General features: G+C 43.3%; 1 protein-coding gene across 3 annotated transcripts in view; it reads right to left on the reverse strand.

Annotated features, from left to right (window-relative positions):
* Nucleotides 1-240: 240 nt before the first annotated feature.
* CEP170B (centrosomal protein 170B) overlaps nt 241-20,508 on the reverse strand; it is a 58,830-nt gene continuing 38,562 nt past the window's right edge. For 2 of the 3 annotated variants that reach the window (XM_065636101.1, XM_065636100.1), the window contains 8 exons: nt 17,309-17,552; nt 15,054-15,213; nt 11,150-11,188; nt 10,468-10,611; nt 9,131-9,219; nt 6,027-6,120; nt 5,043-5,094; nt 241-4,298 (listed from right to left, as the gene is read on the reverse strand). In XM_065636101.1, coding sequence (XP_065492173.1) covers nt 4,063-4,298; nt 5,043-5,094; nt 6,027-6,120; nt 9,131-9,219; nt 10,468-10,611; nt 11,150-11,188; nt 15,054-15,213; nt 17,309-17,552 — 1,058 coding nt within the window. In that variant the 3' untranslated portion in view covers nt 241-4,062. The remainder of the gene's footprint in view (nt 4,299-5,042; nt 5,095-6,026; nt 6,121-9,130; nt 9,220-10,467; nt 10,612-11,149; nt 11,189-15,053; nt 15,214-17,308; nt 17,553-20,508) is intronic. The other variant, XM_065636099.1, reaches the window with a different exon arrangement.

Raw genomic sequence — 20,508 nt, forward strand, 5'->3', positions numbered from 1 at the left:
AGCTGCACCGTGACTCTTCCGTTGCTGACAATTCTTTCATTGCACTGTACTTGATGTAAACAGGCAGTAGAAAAATTTAGTCCACCATACTCCCTCCCCCCAGATTAACATACGAAAGCCAGAATCAGTCACATGATAAAAGAATGATTTATTAGAGCGACTTTATGATAAAATTATATAAAATAACAATTTGCTTTTCAAAGACGTCCACAATATCACCTTGAAACAAAATGTACAGATACTGCCTATAATCCAAACAAAAATAAATTACCATTCAAAAAAAAAAAAGTGGAAAAAAAAAAAAATCAGGGCAGGAGAAACAAATCAAAATTATACACAGCATTTCAAGAGGGTGTGGAAAAGAGAAAGTCATTAACTGATTCAAGTTATACAAACGTGTTTCAGCTTTACTCTCAGACAGCTCAGCTTGCATTCGTGTTGCATGCAAATGGAATGATCCAGTGAACAGTTCAGAACAGCAGAATCAGCAGCATAACAACAGCAGAGAGTGAAATAGGCACAATTCAGCACGGGGCACATTGAGAGTGAACAGGTAGCTCTGTCTGGTCTTTGCAAAAGTTATACACATTTACGGAACTTCAAAAATAGCTAGTGTGATCTGCAAAACAAGAAAAAACTAGTAGTATCTTGCACTTAAATACCTTACACTTTATCTTTTTTTTTTCTCCTCTTTTTTTCAGTAGGCTGTATGTAAACATTCCACTAGTTGTACCTTTACTAAAATACTCAAAGATGATGCAGACGTTCTTTTCTCCTGGAGCACGACCACGACGTGACATCACCATAGATCCATTTGGGTCCTTGCTCACAAAGCTCGTACACATTCTCGCTGGAATTTACATTCATGCCATGAGCACAGAGTAACAGGCTTTTACATCTGAAAGCGTCGAACTGAGAACATGATTTTCAAGTATACTGGAGGAGCTGAGGGCTGGGATTTTGAAAGGTGCTCACAGCATCAGGCACCCAAGAGAGCCTGGAAACCCAAAAAGGACCTGAGCACTTGTCTTCCCTAAGACTTTGAAAATCCCACCCTTCATTACATTTCTTTAGTCAGACACAACACACAGACAGCAATATGGTACGAGAGTGACCCACGGGGCAGCGTCACCCCTACCAAGCTCAACGCAAGGCCCATGCACAGCTCAGGGATGAGCCAACGCTGATCCTGGGCCACCCTGAGACACCACGACACATCTGTGACAGTCACACCAGGGTCACACAGAGGCATGTTTTTGTGGTTTCATACAGTACAGCTTGTAAGAATGAACAGTGACTGAGGGAGCTACAGTCGGGTGCCTCGCTCTTTGGCTTATGTGGAGCAGATAAGTGTAAATGGGGTGTACTTCCGAAGCAGCGAATACAAGAAAAAAATACGTTGTGTTTCATCATTGACTAGCAAAACTGTTCTAAATGCAAAGATCCACGGATGGATGTTGTTGTCAGGACACAGCAACATTTTATAGTTTGGCTGAGTCGCAAATAAAACAAATCAAGCTGCACATCCTCCCTCCCCCTTCACACACACATTTCCAAATTTTATAAACAGACACTGACTGTTACACCCTTATCAGTCACTTGAAGAGGTACCATATTTTGTGGGTTGATTTCACTGATGTAAAGTGTCTGTGGGCTCTCCCTCATGTTCAGAATAGAACAACCAAGGAAGAAAATCCATCCCTGATGTGTTCATGAATGAAAGACGAATCAAGCATTTTTCATGTGAAAGGAAACAGAAGTCCCATCAAGGGCATGGTGTAGAGGAACAAAATCCACTAGAGCATAGCCATGAAGATGTGGAAACATGGGTAACAAATAAGAAAAGTCAGATGTCTGAGTAATTCATGTGTGTCTACAGCAAAACTGAAACTAACAGCAACACCTTATCTGTGAAGGTCCTTCAACTCCTAGTGAGTTGGGGTAGCACCTGGTCGGTTCAAACCCTAACCAAGAAGGGCTTGAAAAATTGTGTCTCATATGTCAGGAATGATACCACCGCTTACGATATTCATCAAGGACACAGTCAGGTATTTCAAGAAAAGACAGATCAGAATAAACGACTGAAGGAACACATTCAGATAGTGCGCATGTTACAGGCAGAAGAAGAACATCAAGGGCAAATTCTTTCTTTATTCTGCATTCATCTACGTGAAATCTTCATGGAAGAGTATCCCCACACAAGCAGATGAGTCTTATAACCCACTGGAAATCTTGGAAGGATATTTGCACCTATTGTTTACCAGCCAGCATCTTGTACGCTCAAAAGACACTAATGGCCTGTTGGCAGACTCCCATTCTGGCAACAATCCTGGTTCTGCTGAAATGGATAGAAAGCTCCCCCCCACTGGCTTCACCAGGAAAGCAATCATGGTCTTCACTAGTAAGATCACAGACTTTGTGAGCATCCCTATTTATTTAAACTACTTTAGCAGGTTCCCACTGTTATGACATTCTAGCAGAAAAGCTCAGGTAACTACTGAAGCTAACTAAGGAATCCACTACTCACCCCAAAATATAAAGTCAGCACACAAGAAGCAGTCAAACTTGGGAAACCATTTTCACTGGTTAAACTACACACTGTATGAGGGCAAAGTGGAACTCATCTGCTCACCTTCCCCAGTAAACGCATCCTCTGCAGCTACAAAAGAATTTCTTTACCTGATTACCGTTTATTGACCAGAATGAATGAAAAAGGAATCAATACAAGACAGAAAAAACTGGGAGCAAACACATTTGGAAGAGGTCCCCTCAAAAACAAAACTTTTGTTCCTAAAGAAACAAAAATTGGTTAGTGTTTTGCAGTTTAACAGAAAGACAGAATACAAAACCCAACTTTTTTAAAACAAGAAATTGCTCAGGGCAACTGCACATAATCCTTAGTGTTTCTAGGATTATAACAGACCAAAAATAAAATCCAGACAAAAATCCCAAATGTACCAGCACTTGACACTGTTGAATGGTTTCTGAGGAATACCACAGAATGGTGGTCTTCTAGAAACTTTGAATTGGAAAAAAAATTCATACCAGAACTAGCCGTCAAGCTGGAGCTACATTTAAGCCATTACTTTTTTCAGTGCTGTCAAGTGAACACTAGTTCACAACAACTGTGCAATTAAGTTTATTACATGAGCCATTGGAACAGATGTTTTTCCTAACAATCAGCTAATTGCAAACATCTTAGTCTTTGGCCCAACCAAGAGCATTTGTAGCTCATTGTAAAAAGTCTGTGTATTTTTTTTTTAAAGCAGCTAAAAGACAATATTTGTACCGAAATAATGAAAATGTGGTAAGCTAAACTGTAAAATCTGACTTTTTGTACCTGCCTCAAACTTTGGGCCTGAAACATCATCAAAAATAATAACGGTATTAGTAATTTTTACATTCATACCATTAGTAATTTTTACACTTTCCCAAGAAAAAAACAAGAGAGTTTATTCTGTCTTGTTTTGGCATTTGGACTGAAAAAAAAGGATGCACAGCTTCAGTGTGGTTGCCTTTTTACGACTGCTGAAAAGGACTTTACACAACTGCACTGAGGGTTTCTCCTAGAAACCCACAATATTGCACGATCATTCTGTTGGATTTGCACATTGATTCCAACATATGCTTCACTTGTACACTTAGAAATAAACCCAAACAAACAAATAAATCAAATACAGTACCAAAAAAGTGGTTTTTAAAGTTGTGCCTCATTACAACTGAATAATTATAAACAGGCCAATGCAAGAACACTTTAGCTTCGGCAGTACTGAATGGAGTGTATGAAAGCCTGTTTTCTTATGGCACGCTGGAAGAATAAGTGAGTAATTTTCTAAAAATCAGTTTGCCTCTATGCTGAATATGTGCTGCTCCACAGTGCTTGTCTTGTTTAAAAGGCATAAACAGACTTTCCATTCACCCTCACAGCATAGATTATATTTTTTTTTTGTGCAACGTGTTAGCAATCTAAACAACTGCTTCACACAAACTGTCCACAAACCACTCATACACAATACTAATGCGACAGTAGATTACAATATGATAGCAATACAAAATATTGTATCAGATCACATATTTCTCTCCATCTGGAATGAAATTTGAATCTTGTAAGCTAGAAGACCCACAGTTCGATTTCTGTGTGTAGTTTCTCATCTGTGCTGGGGACAAAGTCTCCAGTGTGGACCCAGAAGTGTTAGCAGTCCTGATTTTAGTGGCTGTAGATTGTTTAGCAGCAGAAGACGCTTTGTTACTGGCAACTACATCCAAGTTTCCAGTAGGGTCAACGATAGCGTTTATGACTGGGGAAAAAAATAAAAGAAAAAAAAAAAGAATAAAAAAGAGAGAGACATATGAGCAGCATTCAGCAGTTTCTAAACAGAAGGTTGTTACCTTCATTTTGAAGGCAGCAGAACTGTAGGCAGTACTCCCATTCATTTTAGTCATAACACTTTCTTCATTAGTACCTTCAGGCCTAAGCCGCTTTAACAAGCAAAACCTCTCCCAAACTGAAGCTACAAGGACACTGAACTTTCTGGTTAAATTGGAAAAGACAAACTGCAGCAGCCAAATTGCAAGCTTTAAGCACAAGCCCAAAATGATGCCTGTATGTTTTTGTATGTCTTTATTTAGCCTCTCAATGATGCAAGAGCCTGTCTTGCCTTTTCCAGAGCTCTGTGGGCAAAATTGAAGTTCAAAAAGCGTAGCACAGTTTATTGGCTGAAAGAGCTGCCAAATATTATTTCAGCTAAACAGACCTTCGCCCGTTCATCTTATGGGAATATACTAATTACCACAAACAAAACATTTCCACAGCAACAGCTTCCACATTTCAAAAGTCAACAACTTTCTTAAAAAATTGGCAGCACAAGATAAATCTACTGTTCATTCCATATGCACTTGTCAGAGAGCACCACACTAACAAACTAAACTTCTGCATCCTTTCCCATCTTTCACTGGTAAATCAAGCCACATTATTTTATTCTGTGCAAGTTACTGGCATTTGAGATTAAAAAAAAAACAAAGGAACATTTTAAATGACCAACCTTCAAGCTGTTTCTGAACTCTCCTGAGCTCCTTCAGGATAGAACTGATTTCCTAGAAACAAATAGAAAAAATAGAAATAGAAACAAATAGAGAATAGAAAATTAAGCAACAAAGTACTCAGCTGATGCAGGAGTATAGTCTTACTCCTGCCTTATCTGATCAAGAAGATTGAAAGTCAGTTCCGCCTTGCTTGTTTAACAGAAAAGATGAAGCTAGTATCTGTATCGAGGTGCACAGGGACCTCTGCTCTGCATCATTTCACCAAGTGCTACACCACCACCCAGTTCACAGCCACAGTAGTTTTTAGATTTGAAATGCTGGTCAGGTCAACTGAACAAAGGCTCCTCCACTTCCTCCTTAATGCCAAATACACGAAGATATTTGTAAACTCAACTCCTAGACCAGACAAAGCAAATTGGCCACGTATATACTGCTGTAGCACCGAGCTACACAGGTCCTGCACAGTGTTATATGTACATTTAGCATTAACCAGATTTGCTGGGTCCGTTATTGTACTTAACACCCCACTCTCAGTCCCCACCAAGAGGAGGCCACAAGAGCACCAACACCATCCTGGCGCTGAAGCTTTTTTATGGCCCTATTATCAAACTGCTACAGGTGAAAACAAACATCCAGGAGAAACACCTGCGTAGGATTGAAGCTGTGGCAACCACATGGCAGGTGAAGCTTTGGTAGATGTTTAAATGAGGCCTAATGACCCTGAACTTGAACATCTGTTAAGGGACTGGGTCTTTGAAGATGAATCACAAAGGGAGAGGGGAAGAGTTTGGTGAAATCCAACAGCTGAAGGAACACATTTTGTCACCCTTCAAACAGCAATAAAAAACAGCAGTTCGACACATGCAAATGGACTAGAAATTTCAGAAATTGATTTGAAAATGGCTAGAGCTTGTTGTTTTGGTCTCTTACAAAGCTTTCACGGACAAAAGCTCTCCATATTTCATTTGTTTGTATGGTCTTACCTTGTTTGATGTCTTCAGAATTGGCACTTCATTTTCTGAATTAATTTTGGCCTCCATCTCCTCCCAGGTCCTTTCTGAGTTTTGAAACAGAATCCTGCAGCACAAGAAGTGAAACAGGTCTTAAAACTGCCAGCCAAAAGCTGCTTGTTTAAAAGACTTAATTATCACGAGATGTGGCAACAAAGGAGATTAGTGGATTAGCAATTGGACAAAGCGCCTTTCAGCTGATTTAGGAACAATCCAAAGTCCTTCCCTAACTGATGTCTTCTAGAACTACAAGCTTTGAAGAGACTTCACAAGCTTGGTGACCTGCAGGCTTTCTGAGAGCCTTGGGACAGAGAAGAGAAGACAATCCACCAATTCTCTGCTGTATCTTTGCACAGGCAATATTTCAGATTTAAGGCAACAACAGGCGTTACAAATCCAGCATGAAAATTTCAAAGGGCAAACATATGAGGAAAAGAGATGGCAAATAATCATACTATGCCTTGTTCACTACACACAGAGTTTCCTACTTCTAGCTTCCCTGTGTCTTGATAACCAGACTTTCTGAAGTGACAATGCATCATCACAGAATCACAGAATGTTAGGGATTGGAAAGGACCTCAAAAGATCATCCAGTCCTGCCGGAGCAGGAACACCCAGATGAGGTTACACAGGAAGGCGTCCAGGCGGGTTTGAATGTCTCCAGAGAAGGAGACTCCACAACCTCCCTGGGCAGCCCATTCCAGTGTCTGGCACTCTCACTGTGAAGAAGTTTCTCCTCATATTTAAGTGGAACTTCCTGTGTTCCAGCTTGAACCCACTGCCCCTTGTCCTATCATTGGTTGTCACCGAGAAGAGCCTGGCTCCATCCTCGTGACACTCACCCTTTACATATTTATAAACATTAATGGGGTCACCCATCGGTCTCCTCCAAGCTCAAGAGCCCCAGCTCCCTCAGCCTTTCCTCATAAGGGAGATGCTCCACTCCATCATCTTCGTTGCCCTGCGCTGGACTCTCTCCAGCAGTTCCCTGTCCTTCTTGAACTGAGGGGCCCAGAACTGGACACAATATTCCAGATGAGGTCTCACCAGGGCAGAGTAGAGGGGAAGGAGAACCTCTCTCGACCTACTAACCACCGCCCTTCTAATACACCCCAGGACACCATTGGCCTTCTTGGCCGCAAGGGCACAGTGCTGGCTCATGGTCATCCTGCTGTCCAGCAGGACCCCCAGGTCCCTTTCCCCTACACTGCTCTCTAATAGGTCGTTCCCCAACTTATACTGGAACCTGGGGTTGTTCCTGCCCAGATGTAAGACTGTACACTTGCCCATGTTATATTTCATTAAATTTTTCCCCGCCCAACTCTCCAGCCTGTCCAGATCTCACTAGATGGCAACACAGCCTTCTGGCGTGTCAGCCACTCCTCCCAGCTTGGTGTCATCAGCAAACTTGCTGACAGTGCACTCTGTTCCCTCATCCAAGTCGCTGATGAATATATTGAATAATACTGGTCCCAGTACCAACCCTTGAGGGACTCCACTAGATACAGGTCTCCAAATAGACTTGGTTCCATTGACCATGACTCTCTGGCTTCTTTCCTTCAGCCAGTTCACAGTCCACCTCACTACCCAGCTGTCCAGACCACACTTCCTCAGTTTAGCTGCAAGGATGCTGTGGGGGACTGTGTCAAACGCTTTACTGAAATCAAGATAGACCACATCCCCTGATTTTACCATCATCAATCCACCTGGTTGTATCCTCATAAAAGGCTATGAGGTTGGTTAAACACGACTTCCCCTTGGTGAAGCCATGTTGACTACCTCTGATGACCCTCTTATCCTTGATATGTCTTAAGATGGCACCAAGGATAAGGTGTTCCATCACTTTCCCAGGGATGGAGGTGAGGCTGACCGGTCTATAGTTACCTGGGTCCTCCTTCTTGCCCTTTTTGAATACTGGAGTGACAATTACTTTCCTCCAGTCCTCAGGCACCTCTCCCGTTTCCCAAGACTTGGCAAAGATGATGGAGAGTGGTCCAGCAATGACTTCAACCAGCTCCCTCAGCACCCACGGGTGCATCCCATCTGGACCCATGGATTTATGGATGTCCAGATTGCTTAATTACTCCCTAACCCAATCCTCATCAACTAAGGCAAACTCCTCCATTGTCCTGACTTCCTCCGTGGCCTCAGGGGTACAGGGCTCCTCAGGACAGCCTCCGGCAGAGTAGACAAAGAAGGCATTCAGTAAATCTGCCTTCTCTGTATCTTCTGTCACCAGGGCACCCACCCTATTCATCAGTGGGCTTAAAACTAACACCAGAGGCAATGTATCTGCCAAGTATTTGAAGAAGCTCTTTCTGTTGTCCTTGACCCCACTCGCGAGGTTTAATTCTATGGAGGCCTTAGCTTTCCTAATTGCCTCCCTACATCCTCTGAGAACAGCCTTATATTCTTCCCAAGTGGTCAGTCCCTCCTTCCATGATCTGTAAACTCTCCTCTTCCACTTGAGTTTGCCCAGCAGTTCCCTGTTTAACCACGCAGGTCTCCTGGCTCCCTTCCTTGACTTCCTACGTGTCGGGATGCTCTGATCTTGAGCTTGGAAGAAGCAGTCCCTGAATGCTAACCAACTATCCTGGGTCCCTTTACCTTCAAGTAGCCTTTCCCATTGGATTTCCCCTAGCAATTGTTTGAAAAGGCCAAAGTTGGCCCTACTGAAGTCCAGGGTCGCAATTCTGCTTGGTATTCTGTTCCTGCTACATGAGATCCTGAACTCCACCATTTCACAGTCGCTGCAACCAAGGCAGCCCCCAACCTTTACCACTTCAACCAGACCCTCCTTGTTAGTGAGGATGAGATCCATCAGCACTCCTCTCCTAGTTGGCTCATCCACCATTTGCATCAGAAAGTTATCATCAATGCACTGGAGGAACCTCCTGGATTGTGGATGGCTGGCTGAGTAGTCCTTCCAGCAAACATCACAGTAGTTAAAATCCCCCACAACAACCAGAGCCTGTAACTGCGAGGCTGCTCTCAGCTGCCTATTATCTTCCACAAGTAGCAAGTAACAAACTCAAGAGCAAGCCAACATTTCAAGCTAGAGACAAAAAGTTACTTACTTCATTTTTTCAGCTAGGTTTTCTGTATTTTCACGGATTGTATGTGATAACTGGGACACTGGGTTCAGCATCAGATTGTCAAAGATCACCTAAAATATAAGGGCAAATCAGAAAACATTTTAGCAAAAGTGGCATATTACAAAACTGGAAATTTTTTACAGTGAATGATCTCCACTGAAACATCTTTATCTATGTGGATAATATTTGAAGCTCAAGGGAGATTAAGATGATGTGCAGCTTTGTTGCAGCACTTTGGCAAAAAAATTAATACTAACTCATTCAGATTTTTTTTCTAGAGACAAAGAGACATAGTGGTCTGCAGTAACACAAGTATTTTAAGCATTTCTGAGAGAAAAGCTGAAGACTTTCCAAGTCTCGCAAGCACCTCCCCGCCTCGAAAAACCTCCAAAGCCAAATCACAACGCAAGAAGGCCCACAAGCAGTCTCACTGAAACCATCTAATGTGATTTATATGAGTTCAAGTCACCTTCACAGCCAGACATCCCACCATGTTACAGTCTGCTTTATTAAAAACAACAAAACCAAGAAATCTGAAACATTCAAGCCCTGTGGCTCAGCAGGGCTCCCTGGCTTCTGCCAGAAAAGCCATATCAGCTGAGGGCACTCTGAACCCGCACCTTTTATTCAGCCTTGGCGCCTCTCCACAGCAGCAGGGCATTGCTTCCACCAGCCAAAGAACAGGACCAGTACCTCCCAGTACTCCCCGGCACCATCACCCCACTGCACCTCTCACCCCAACACCAGCCCCAGACTTGAGTTTCAGGCTTCCTCACCCTCAAGCATCATCCCAGTGATTACCCTGCGCCCACAGCCCAGGAAAATGACATCAAATTGCATATGTTGGAGGGGGTGATGCAGAAGAAATGGCTTGCTGTCTGCACGGCACAGCACCGAGCTGCACCACAGTACTCCAGCCCAGCTGCAGAAACTCCTCCTAAGGTCCAGATTCTGCCACTGCAGCTCTAACCAGGATGCCGGTTGTAGAAAAGTAAGGTGCCATTAAACTATCTGTGCCGCAGATTTTGAAGTTGAGATTTTTGTGGTTTTCTTTAAAATAGCACTGAAATAGCTTAAGTGGGCTCTGACACCAAATGCCTCCTCCCAGATGAGTTTTACACAAGAGAGGAAACTTCCAGTCAGTATGGGCAAGAAGGGTGTTTCTGTTCCCCCTTTTTTTTTTAAAAACACTACACTACAAGTCAAGTCTAGAAGTGCATTTTTTTTGAGTCGCCTCCTTTGGCAGCTTAGAAAGAGTAGGTACATATACTGCAGCTTAAAGCAATGTCACAAATAAAGTAAAGAAAAAGGTGGCCTGCCTCCTCACGGTTTCTTGTCCTCGTTTTTCTTGAGGGATCCTCTTCTCTATTATCATTCATATTTTGGTCAAAATCCTTCAGTTCCACTGATCCCGGAGGCACCTTCTGGTAGTTCAGACTTGCTTCTGGAATGTGCTGCACCAACTTGGAAACAATGAGTAATGAGTCATTAAAAATGAGCAGGGAAGTAGGCACACAGGCACCCACTGCAGGTATTGCAGATTTTCAGGCAAGCCCCAGAGAAACACTGATTCATTTAAGTCTTGTTCAGACAGGTATGGGTTCCTAAGCAAATTACTAGACCCCAATCCTGCAAGCATTTATCCACTGGAGTAATCCTACTCAGTGGAGCTATTCCACTATAATTTTGAGTCTTGAGCGCATAGTTGAAAGTACATCTTAGCCTTTTTTGAATTTAGATAAAACTCAAAAAGGGCCAGTTTTCCCATATCTTATGTTTTAATATATCAATGCAACATTAAAGCCACACTAAAATTAATCAGAAACCATTTAGTAACACATGGAAGAGATGAAAAAAGCAATATAAAACCACTGGTAACACAAATAATTAACAGGAAGAACAGAAAAGACAAGACTGGTTGACTGACAGGCAAAAACTAAAAGGGGAGGAAAATAACAGTGACAAGACAGAGATATAAAAATAATGGGATGGAAAGTGCACCTGAGATGGATATGCCAGCCGAAAAGATCTACGAGCAATCTGTGTTAAAACAGAAACAAAGAGATCAATGCTAGTGAATGGCTGTGACAGCAAGTATCAAAGAGAACACGTGGTTATTTTGTGTTGATGTTCCCAAAAGTGCATTCCTGAGGACCAGGACTTGATGCCCACCCCCCACATGCACTGAAGCCCATGGAGGTCCTTGTCACCAACCAGCTCTGTGGCCTTGGGCAGCTTCCCAGTTACCGCAAAATGGACCATGCTGAGTGAAATCCAGCAGTCCTCGGAGCACAGAGAAGGGGCTGAACACCCTGTCCAGGCGGCCCTTTGGTTAGCAAAGCACATGGCTCTTGCGAGGAGACCGTGTGCCATCCAAGGTTCGGGCTCCCCACACTCTGTGCAATAGCACTTGGGTTACACACAGGCAGAAGGCAGGAGATATGATGGCACAGGTGCACAACAGCCAAGATATTTAGCTAATAAGCTTCTCTTTTTTAAGCATCTTTTTGCAAAGTGCAGAAACAGTAAGTCAGGCTGCTTGTAGCAGTGAAACAGTGCCAGAAGGGAAGGAGATATTCCTACAGTCCAGTAGTTCTCAGCACTACCAGTTGAAAACATGGTGAGGACAGCACCTGCTCCACCATCACCAGGAGATTTCATATGCCACCTGCTCTCTTATCCTTCTGACGGAACCTTCTGTTCCGTCACACCCATAAGCATTTCCGCTTGTCACACCAACACTCATACTGAGTACGTTAAACAACAACTTAACAAATACAACTGGGCTCTTAAGTTTTTGCTATATCATTATCAACGTTAAAAAAAAGACCAAGCAAAACAATTCCATGCAGAGCTAAAATTTGCAGAAGTGGCCAGTGACACAGGGTGACCCACTTGACTGTGCTCACAGCAGCTGCTCAGCTCTGCAGAAAACTGAGTCCCTGTAAAACCCACACACACACAACCCAAGGCTTCCCAAACAACCCCTGCCTTTAGTAAACAGGAATCACGAAGGTTTCACCCTTGCTGAACTCTTTTTTTTGTTTGTTTGTTTGTTTGGGGTTTTTTTGCTTAAGTTGTAGCAGTACTCAACTCAGTATGGGAAGAATCCGGGTTATTATAAACTATACAGCTGAGGCTACAAAACCAAACAAAACCACTCCAAACATGAACTGGGGAAACTGAAAACCTCCAAGCCAACACTGGACCTGAAAAGACAGGACATGAAGAATAAGGTTTAAATCTAAGGCTCCATCTTAACTTTTAAGAGAACGCTCATTATTTTAATCTTTAACCAACCTTTGTAAAAAAAGTGATTTGAAAAGCAATTCATTTGAAGCTGAGAACTACTGTGCCACACACTGGTCCAAAGTGAAGCTTCTGGTACGGCATTAAACCCTCAAAAGTGATTCCAGCATCAGTACTTATTTTTCCTGCATTTTTCCCCACTTTTTTAGAACAGGTATAATTATGTAATAGTAGAAAATCGAGAGCTACCAGAGTGGCACACAATACTGCAAGAGCCGGGGCAGTATAAGAGACAGTCACATGCAGCAAACGTTTCTTATTCGCACACTTCCTTTTATCAGATGTTTCAATAGATAACTATTACAACTACAGTAGCTATTTTTCATCATTATGTCCTTTCCTAGAATATTTAATATAAAGTTTTTTAACAAACACTCACAAAATTCACAGTGCTTAGCATCGCACAGACTGATCTTCAGATATTTCCTAGCACCTTCCCTGCAATGAGCCGAACTAATTATTTTAGCACAGATTCAGCAGCATCTAGATGGAGGGAAGCGTGTCTGCTGATTCTAGTCCAGTTCCAAAGATGAGATGTGTGTTTATTAAACCCACATCAGTTTATATTTCTCCCATTCATAATGTGACCTCCAAGCTGCACTCTTCAGGATCCCAAGCTATTCAGGATTCAGCTCCACATCTCAGCATCGCCAGCAGAAACTCCTGCTGATTTAACCTGTTCCTGGCTATCGCTAACACAGGGCAGCTCCACTGATGCGCGGTGGCATTTTGGGTGTAACCCAAACGTCCCCCCAACCGCTGGCCCTGCTGAAATAAGGGTGCTGTTTGCAGTGAGTCTATTTAAAAGTCTTTAGGGTGGTTTCAGTCACCACTGGCTGAACCCACCAAACGTTATGGCTCCTGATCTGTCTTCATAGTCTCCTGCCAGTGCTTCTTCCTTTACGCCACTGTAAGTTCTCAAAAACTGGTCAACCACTGGGTACTGCTGGGAGCACTGCCTACAGTGCAACACAGCCCTACATCTGCTGTCCCACACAGCAGCGCTGCGAAGCCACATCGCAGAGAAACCCCCAACTCGCCTGGGTCTGAGCAATCCTGGCTTTGTGATCTTGCCATTCAGCATCACAAGCATCATTTTTGCACCAAAACACTGTGTTTTGCAGGTGTTCTTCCTCTAGCAGCAGAGGACGTGTTCCTCTGTATGGGTGAACTTACGGTTGTACCCTTCAGTGGCACCCGACCAAAAAGTAGGCACGCTGATTTTCTGGAAGGAAGCGGGTGCTGAGTACTGGCCATTACCAGCACACAGCAAACATTTCATTTGCAAGTCAGAAGTAAGGCAGATATGTCACCTTAACTGCTTGAAAAGAAAGGCAGTTTTGCAGGTGTGGCACTTGGAAGGAAACAAAGCAATAAAACACTATCTCAGAGCCTAAAGTTATTGCAAAACATTTGTGCACTGCAACTCCAAACAGCCCCAGGAAAAACCCCTCCCTGAGCAGGCTGCAGCTCACCTTGGCTTAACACAAGCACAGCCACATTCCCCGGATCCTCTGCGTATCTCCCTAAACTTCTGCTTTGCACCTCCAGTAATAATCACAGCAGGGTCACAGGGCCTCCGAGTACTCTCTTGGCAGGGTAACAGGTTTGGTCCTTAGCTCTGAACCCTGCTTAGGACAGGTCTGCAGCTCTCACAACAGAGGGCCAGAAGGCCCATCTGAACAGCAGATAAGGAGAGTTGTGTACTTTAAGCCCACACTGGTGGTAGACAGGAGGGAATTTGGATTTAAATAGCAGCAAAGGCAATTTTGCTTTGGCAGCTGGAGCCACCTGGTGACCTTGCAGCCAAGTTTGAGCTGAGCCGAGTCCCTGTGCTGTGGCACTGGTGAGCCAAATTAAGAAATTGCCTCTCTCCTCTCTACTCCAGTGCAGACAGACTGTGTTACGCAGTTTGGGAGCAAACCACAGCTTCACTCAACTGCTGGAAGACAGCACTTCCCAAGCTAACTTGCTTTCCTCCTCGCCTAACTCAGCGGCTGGAAAGCAGAGCTCCTGCCCTCGCCCATCAATACACAGATGGAGAGGAGTCAAGAAACACCTGCACAGCCTTGGCAGAAAGGACACAGCAGAAGTACAAAATACAGAGCTGATACAGAGCACGCAGCTGTCAGCACCTTGTCAGAAACAAGAAGGGAGGCTCAGGCTCCCTGGTACAGCAGCACAGTACAGCACACCCACCCCATCCTGTTCCTCAGATGCAAACTTCAGCAACATAAATACAAGTGGAGGCCATGAGATACTCAGCAAATAGTATGAGGAATCTAACATTTTCACACTGGGGCACTCCTGCTTTCTGGAGGCAGAGTAAGGACGTCCCAAGCAAAAGCTAAACCTTCCCAGATCCAATACAGTTCTTGACCCATGCAGCCCGCTCCCACCTCTTGCAGGGCTGGTTGTGGCACAGGGGAAGGCAAAATAAAGAGCACCCTAAATAGACTGCAGTCAGTCTTTCTGGTGGTGTTTTTAAGGGATGAAGGTTTTTCAGTGCAGATGCTACCCTGGTCTGCCACCACAACTGTGCCCCACGTACTTACAAGCGTTCAGAGGCAGAGATTTCTGTCCTTCAGGGTCTTACCTCTTCTCTCGCTGATATGGTGGAAGCAGGAGTGTTGGGCACAGAGCTGAGGGAGGTGCTTGGTCCCGTCCCCGATGAACTCTGTGAGTCCCCATCTCCAGCAACATCATGAATCTCTCTAGCAAGGATGGCAACATCCTTCACCAAGGTTTGGCTGAGCCTAAAGCACAGGGAAAGCAGCAGAGCCATTAGGACACATGATGCAACGAGCCTCATATTCATATAAGAAGAGAAGCCACAAAAAGTTTGTGGGAACTTCTGCAGAGGCTACGGAGAGCAGGTTTTTTTGGGGGTGCCTTGGCAGGGTGCTGAGGAACACTCTGTCTGCATACAAAATACATCCGCTCTCCTCCTGAACCCAGCTTCAAAGTAGAGATTTGATTAAAAGCTAATTCTACTGACTACACACTACCAAAAAGTACTGGAGACAATCCATAAAGAAGCTTTATTTTATTGCTTCCCCATGCATCCACTCTATTTTTTCTTCTCTCTCTCTTTTTATTTTTCTTTTTGTTAGGAGAACACAGTCAATTTTTATTCCTGGGACTTCTTTGTTACTTAAATAAAAAAAATCTCAAATCCTCTTTTCTTCTTTCTTGTATCAAACTATGCCTCCATGTTCTCCAGAAGGGCTGAGGGATTACCAGGGTAAGCACAGCGTACCTTAGAGAGATCTGGTTTTCAGAAACCAGGTATTGAAACCTCAAGCCCCCTGACAGGTGTCCCGTTAATACTCAGCGATTGCACCTCTACTTGCTCTAGATCTCAAAAATAGTTTCTAAGTCTCTGGATTGTTGCTAGCAGAGCTTAAAAAAAAAAAAAAAAGCCTTCAGACCAAAAGTAGCTTTTGTTTCTGAGAAAAAAAATTAATCTTACAGCTAGCCAGCTTCATCTGAAAGACACTTTCTTCTTTAAATGAAAAAAACCAAGCAAAGTGATAAAACCATCAGTTCATCACAACATGGTCTCAGAAAGAAAATGCATAATTGAACTAATAAAACGCAGTTTGATCTGCCTGCCTAAGGTGCCCCCTGTCCGCGCTGGTTGGGACAGAGCTGTCACCCAACACATCCATTATGTGATTCACTTACTGTAAACAAGTCGCATTTTCCCTTTTAACTCTCTCCGACTTCTCTAAACCCCTCCCAGATAATTTGGGAGCAGCAACGGAAATCAGAACTGCAATTACGAAGCAGACTCTGTGACCGAGCCCTGCAATGTGCAGCGCCAGACAAGTCTGACGCAACCATTTATTTATAGCTGCCGCAACCCGAAGCCGGGAACGCTGCCGGGAGGGAAACCAGCATCTCCCGCACGCACAGTTTGTGCGGCACAGGTAACACGGACTGGTTTGGAGGCTGACACACTTTCCAGCAGCCTGACAGCAACATTCACGCGAGAAAATCCCTTTCGAGATCAGTGCAGCAAGTGACACAGGTGACGTGGAAATGCTGACCCAAAGAAGACAGAGGACGGCTTCCTCACTCAAAAGTATTTCAAGTATGGCCAGTACAATGGAAGACCAGTATTTCTGGAAAGTTGGCATAACACAGTTGCATATTAGAGATGTCAAACCTCAAATGCCACTGTTTAAAAAAAGAATCTATTTGCTTTACTGCCGAGAGGTCCTCCAGGCAACCACCAGACCACCAGTACACAATAGGTCCCGTATCCAGGGACATCAAGCTAAGAAATGACTCATTTATACACAGGGGCCCACAAAGATTTTCTTGTTTGGATTCAATTGTGCAAGGCAAAGGGGTTTCTGCCCCGCAGCAACTGCTGACTGTTCCCTCACCTGCCTCAGGCAGAGCAGCTTCAACAGTTTACATGTTCAGTCTTTGCTAATCAATTTGACTTCCTCTGCAGAGAATTAGGACAGTTCACACCAGCCAGTCCGTGCACACACAGTGACTTCCAGCAGAAAGCAGAGATAAGCAGGTATAGACAAGTACATCTTTTGGCAGAGCTAAAAGAGGATACTCGTCCACAGCTTGAACAAGAAACAAACCAAGATACAACCCAGCTTCCCTGCACCTTGGCGTTTGCTAGAGAGATGGTGCAACCAGCACAGGCTGTAAAACTTCACGAAAACCTTCCAAGTTTGAACATACTAATGTTCAGATACGTAGGAGATGGGGGACATGCAACAGGAGAGTGTCTCTTCTTCCACCTCCACCCCTCAGTTTGTTTTGAACATCAAAAAAACCTCAATCCATTTTCAGCACAAGTCAATGCACAAAACCCCACCTCACCTGGCTATTTCTGCGATCTCTGCTGTTTGCGCCATGAAGTTGTAGGGGTCTGGGTGGTCAAAATCTTCATCATCATCCGTTTCTCTGCCGTTCTTCTGCTTGCTCAGCCCAGAGCCACGTATCCTCGGTGTCTGAGTGGCTGTTGAAGTATGGGAGCGTTTGTGTTTAGGGGAGCTGTGATTTGAGCCATATTCTTCCTCCGAAGTAGAAGTGTAATCTGAACCCTGTGGTCTCCGCCTTGATGCTTATAAAAAATGAATTGGTTTCAGACCGAGGACAGTAGTAAAGAATAACTACAACAGGGCAAAAAGGTAACACAAAACTAGCCCAAGAACACACGGAAAGGAGAGTTTCTGTGCAGATTTTAAGCCAAATGGCATATTCTCAGAGCTTATTTCAAAGTTGAGCACTTCTGTGGCTCCCATTCATTATACAAATTCAGAGTGGGAGATCCCAATGGAAAAGTAAAATGACTGTGTTAACAACTCCATGTAGGAAATTACCACAGACTTGGCTATCCATGCACAGAAGCTCTGTGTATAAGTAGCACACATTTCAGACTCCTCACAGTCCCACAGAAGTTCTCCTCTAAAAAGAGCCCAATTTTCAAGCCTGCAGACACCTTTCCAATCAGCTGAAAGTACAAGCAAAAGGAGGAGTTTTTGAGTGAAGAACAGACTATGGTGTTCAGTGTTATTTGCAAGAGTCCACACCCCCACGCTGACCTCCTGTCTCGCAATTCACCATTAATGACACTCTACAAAGAGTGTTCACTCAGTCAGGTCTGGCTCCACTGCCCACTTCTCCCAACCGGTTCTGCAGATTTGGAGACACCCAGGTCCTCCTTGCACGGGAAGGATCGAGATGTCCTTATTTGAAAACTGGGCTCCTGGTGTTTGCTGCCTCCCTACACTCTCTACAAATATAGCTTCATTCCCTTCCGTCCTTCCCTGGAATGAAGACTCACCAAACACAGAACCAGCCAGGTCATTTAAAATTACAACATCTAAAAGCTTCACTGTGTTACCAAGATTATTATAATGGTGAAATACTGCTAGCAAATTCAGCCAGCATAATAGATCATACAAACAAAAATAATTTGGCATATAAGATGCAGGTAGAAACTATAGATAATTACTGTATAGTGAAAAAAGTATTCCTAGATATTGCTATCTCAGCTATAGCTGTATAAAATGTCTTGTCTTAGGATTAATATATATATACGTAAAGAAAAAATAAATTTGCTCATATTCCATCAGTAGATATATAATTTACTCTAAATACAGGTTTAGAATCCAGAGGTCACCTGGTCATTGAACATCAATTTTGAAATGAAGAGCCTGATTTTCAATCCCTGTACACCAAGGGAAATCAGAATTAACTCCCTTCGTACAATGCAAATTACACTGTGTAAACAAATCACATACACAGAGCAGCAGGGGTGACAAGGCCCTTAGCTTTCCAGATTGGTAACTTGGATTATTCTGATATTATCTGTGCATTTCACATGAAGTTACTTCAGATAGCCAGGCAATCTACTGGCATTTCTTGTCTCATGGCCAGATAGTTCATTCTGTTCCTCTGTTAGCAGGATTAACTTTCTCTCACTGGGAGAGTTGGAAACTATTCTGATTAGCTAAACACTTTAAGAAATCCTTGAATAAATCAGCCACATCTGCCTCCTTACTCCCTTTGACACTCAATGCTTGTATCATTCTAAAAAATGTCTTGATGCTACAGTACAATACTTCGGTTTATCAATGTTTGTCCCAGGAACAGGATGCTAGGTGTTGATTCATTACATCTACAATAGCATTAGTATACGAACATGCATCACACACTTGGTGCAGCACTAGGAAGCACGAAGTGCACCAGCACACTTAGAGTTTGTGCAAGGCCCACAATCTGATCAAGGAATTAGGAGGTTAGTATTTTAAGAGCAACTAATTCAGAGGAAGGATGAGCATCATCTGCTGCAACTATGCACAAAGGAAGGTGTTAGCATGCTGCTACAAAGCACTGGAAATCAAAAACCAATTCATTTAAACCAAGAACTGGCCAACACTGATCATCGTTCTCCAAATGATTTGCAGTCTGTGGTCCAAAGGCAGAGAGAGTGCAAAGAGTGCCTCCTGTTTGGAAAACTCTGACCACATTATTTTGCTTTACATTTGTTACCGTTTAACAAGAAGTCAATAACAGCATCATCTCAAAAAAGGCAAGAGAAGAGACTGTACATACTCTTTTAGCTTGTTCGCATTCTGATTTACATGCATATACAAATGTGTAAGAAGAAAATCATTAAAAGGGAAGCTGGATGCACTAAAACAATCCAAATCAAAACAAGCAGCAAATAACATTTTTAGCATGCAATAAAAATGAATACTGCAAGAAGGATAATTATTTTAACTGTATGAAAGTATACAACCCAGAACTCTATGACTCCTTACAAAAAACACAGATCTCATGAAAATACCATCCCTCTCAACAGGCCAAAGGTGTCTTCCCATCCCTTGCCCCCTCATCATTCCTGAAAACCTAAGCAAACACATCTGCTTTGCCACATCCATGGTAGGTCAAGGAGTATGGGCATAGACCAGGACTTAGACCAAAGGTGTCGGGGACAATCTCTGATTCCCAATTACCATGTGAGAATGGTCATCTGCATTGTCCACACCATCTAATTAAAAGCTGATTTCAATATGACAAACAGGTTTGCTGAGTGCACAGCTAGGGGACAAGACAGCCCCCAAACCTCCACCATGGAGGAAACACGACTGTGCACCTTGCCTTACCTATGGCAAAAGGGAAAGAAATCACACAGTAGCGTAAAACTCCTGGGACAATCAACATGTAGTATCCAGCTTCACATTTGCATTTACAGAAGGAACACAGGAACAGCTTTCACAACACAAGGGCATTTATTTTTTGTTCTCCCGTTTCAGATGCCTTCAAACCTGCCACCTTGGACATCAGCTGTCATCAACACCATTGTAAGCTCTCTTGGAATAAACTTTGAATCTTAGTCAAACTAAAACAGAACAGAAATCCTTGTAGCACTGGAAAGGCATTAAATTCTACCTATTTAACAGAAAAATGTCTAATGTGCTCCTGCCAAATGGCAACTGGTGGTTCAAAAAAACAGTCACTGAAAAAAAAAAAAAATATAGCTATTTGCAATATCCTCACAGACAACGCCA

The sequence above is a fragment of the Caloenas nicobarica genome, chromosome 5 (assembly GCF_036013445.1).
Source record: "Caloenas nicobarica isolate bCalNic1 chromosome 5, bCalNic1.hap1, whole genome shotgun sequence".
Taxonomy (NCBI): domain Eukaryota; kingdom Metazoa; phylum Chordata; class Aves; order Columbiformes; family Columbidae; genus Caloenas; species Caloenas nicobarica.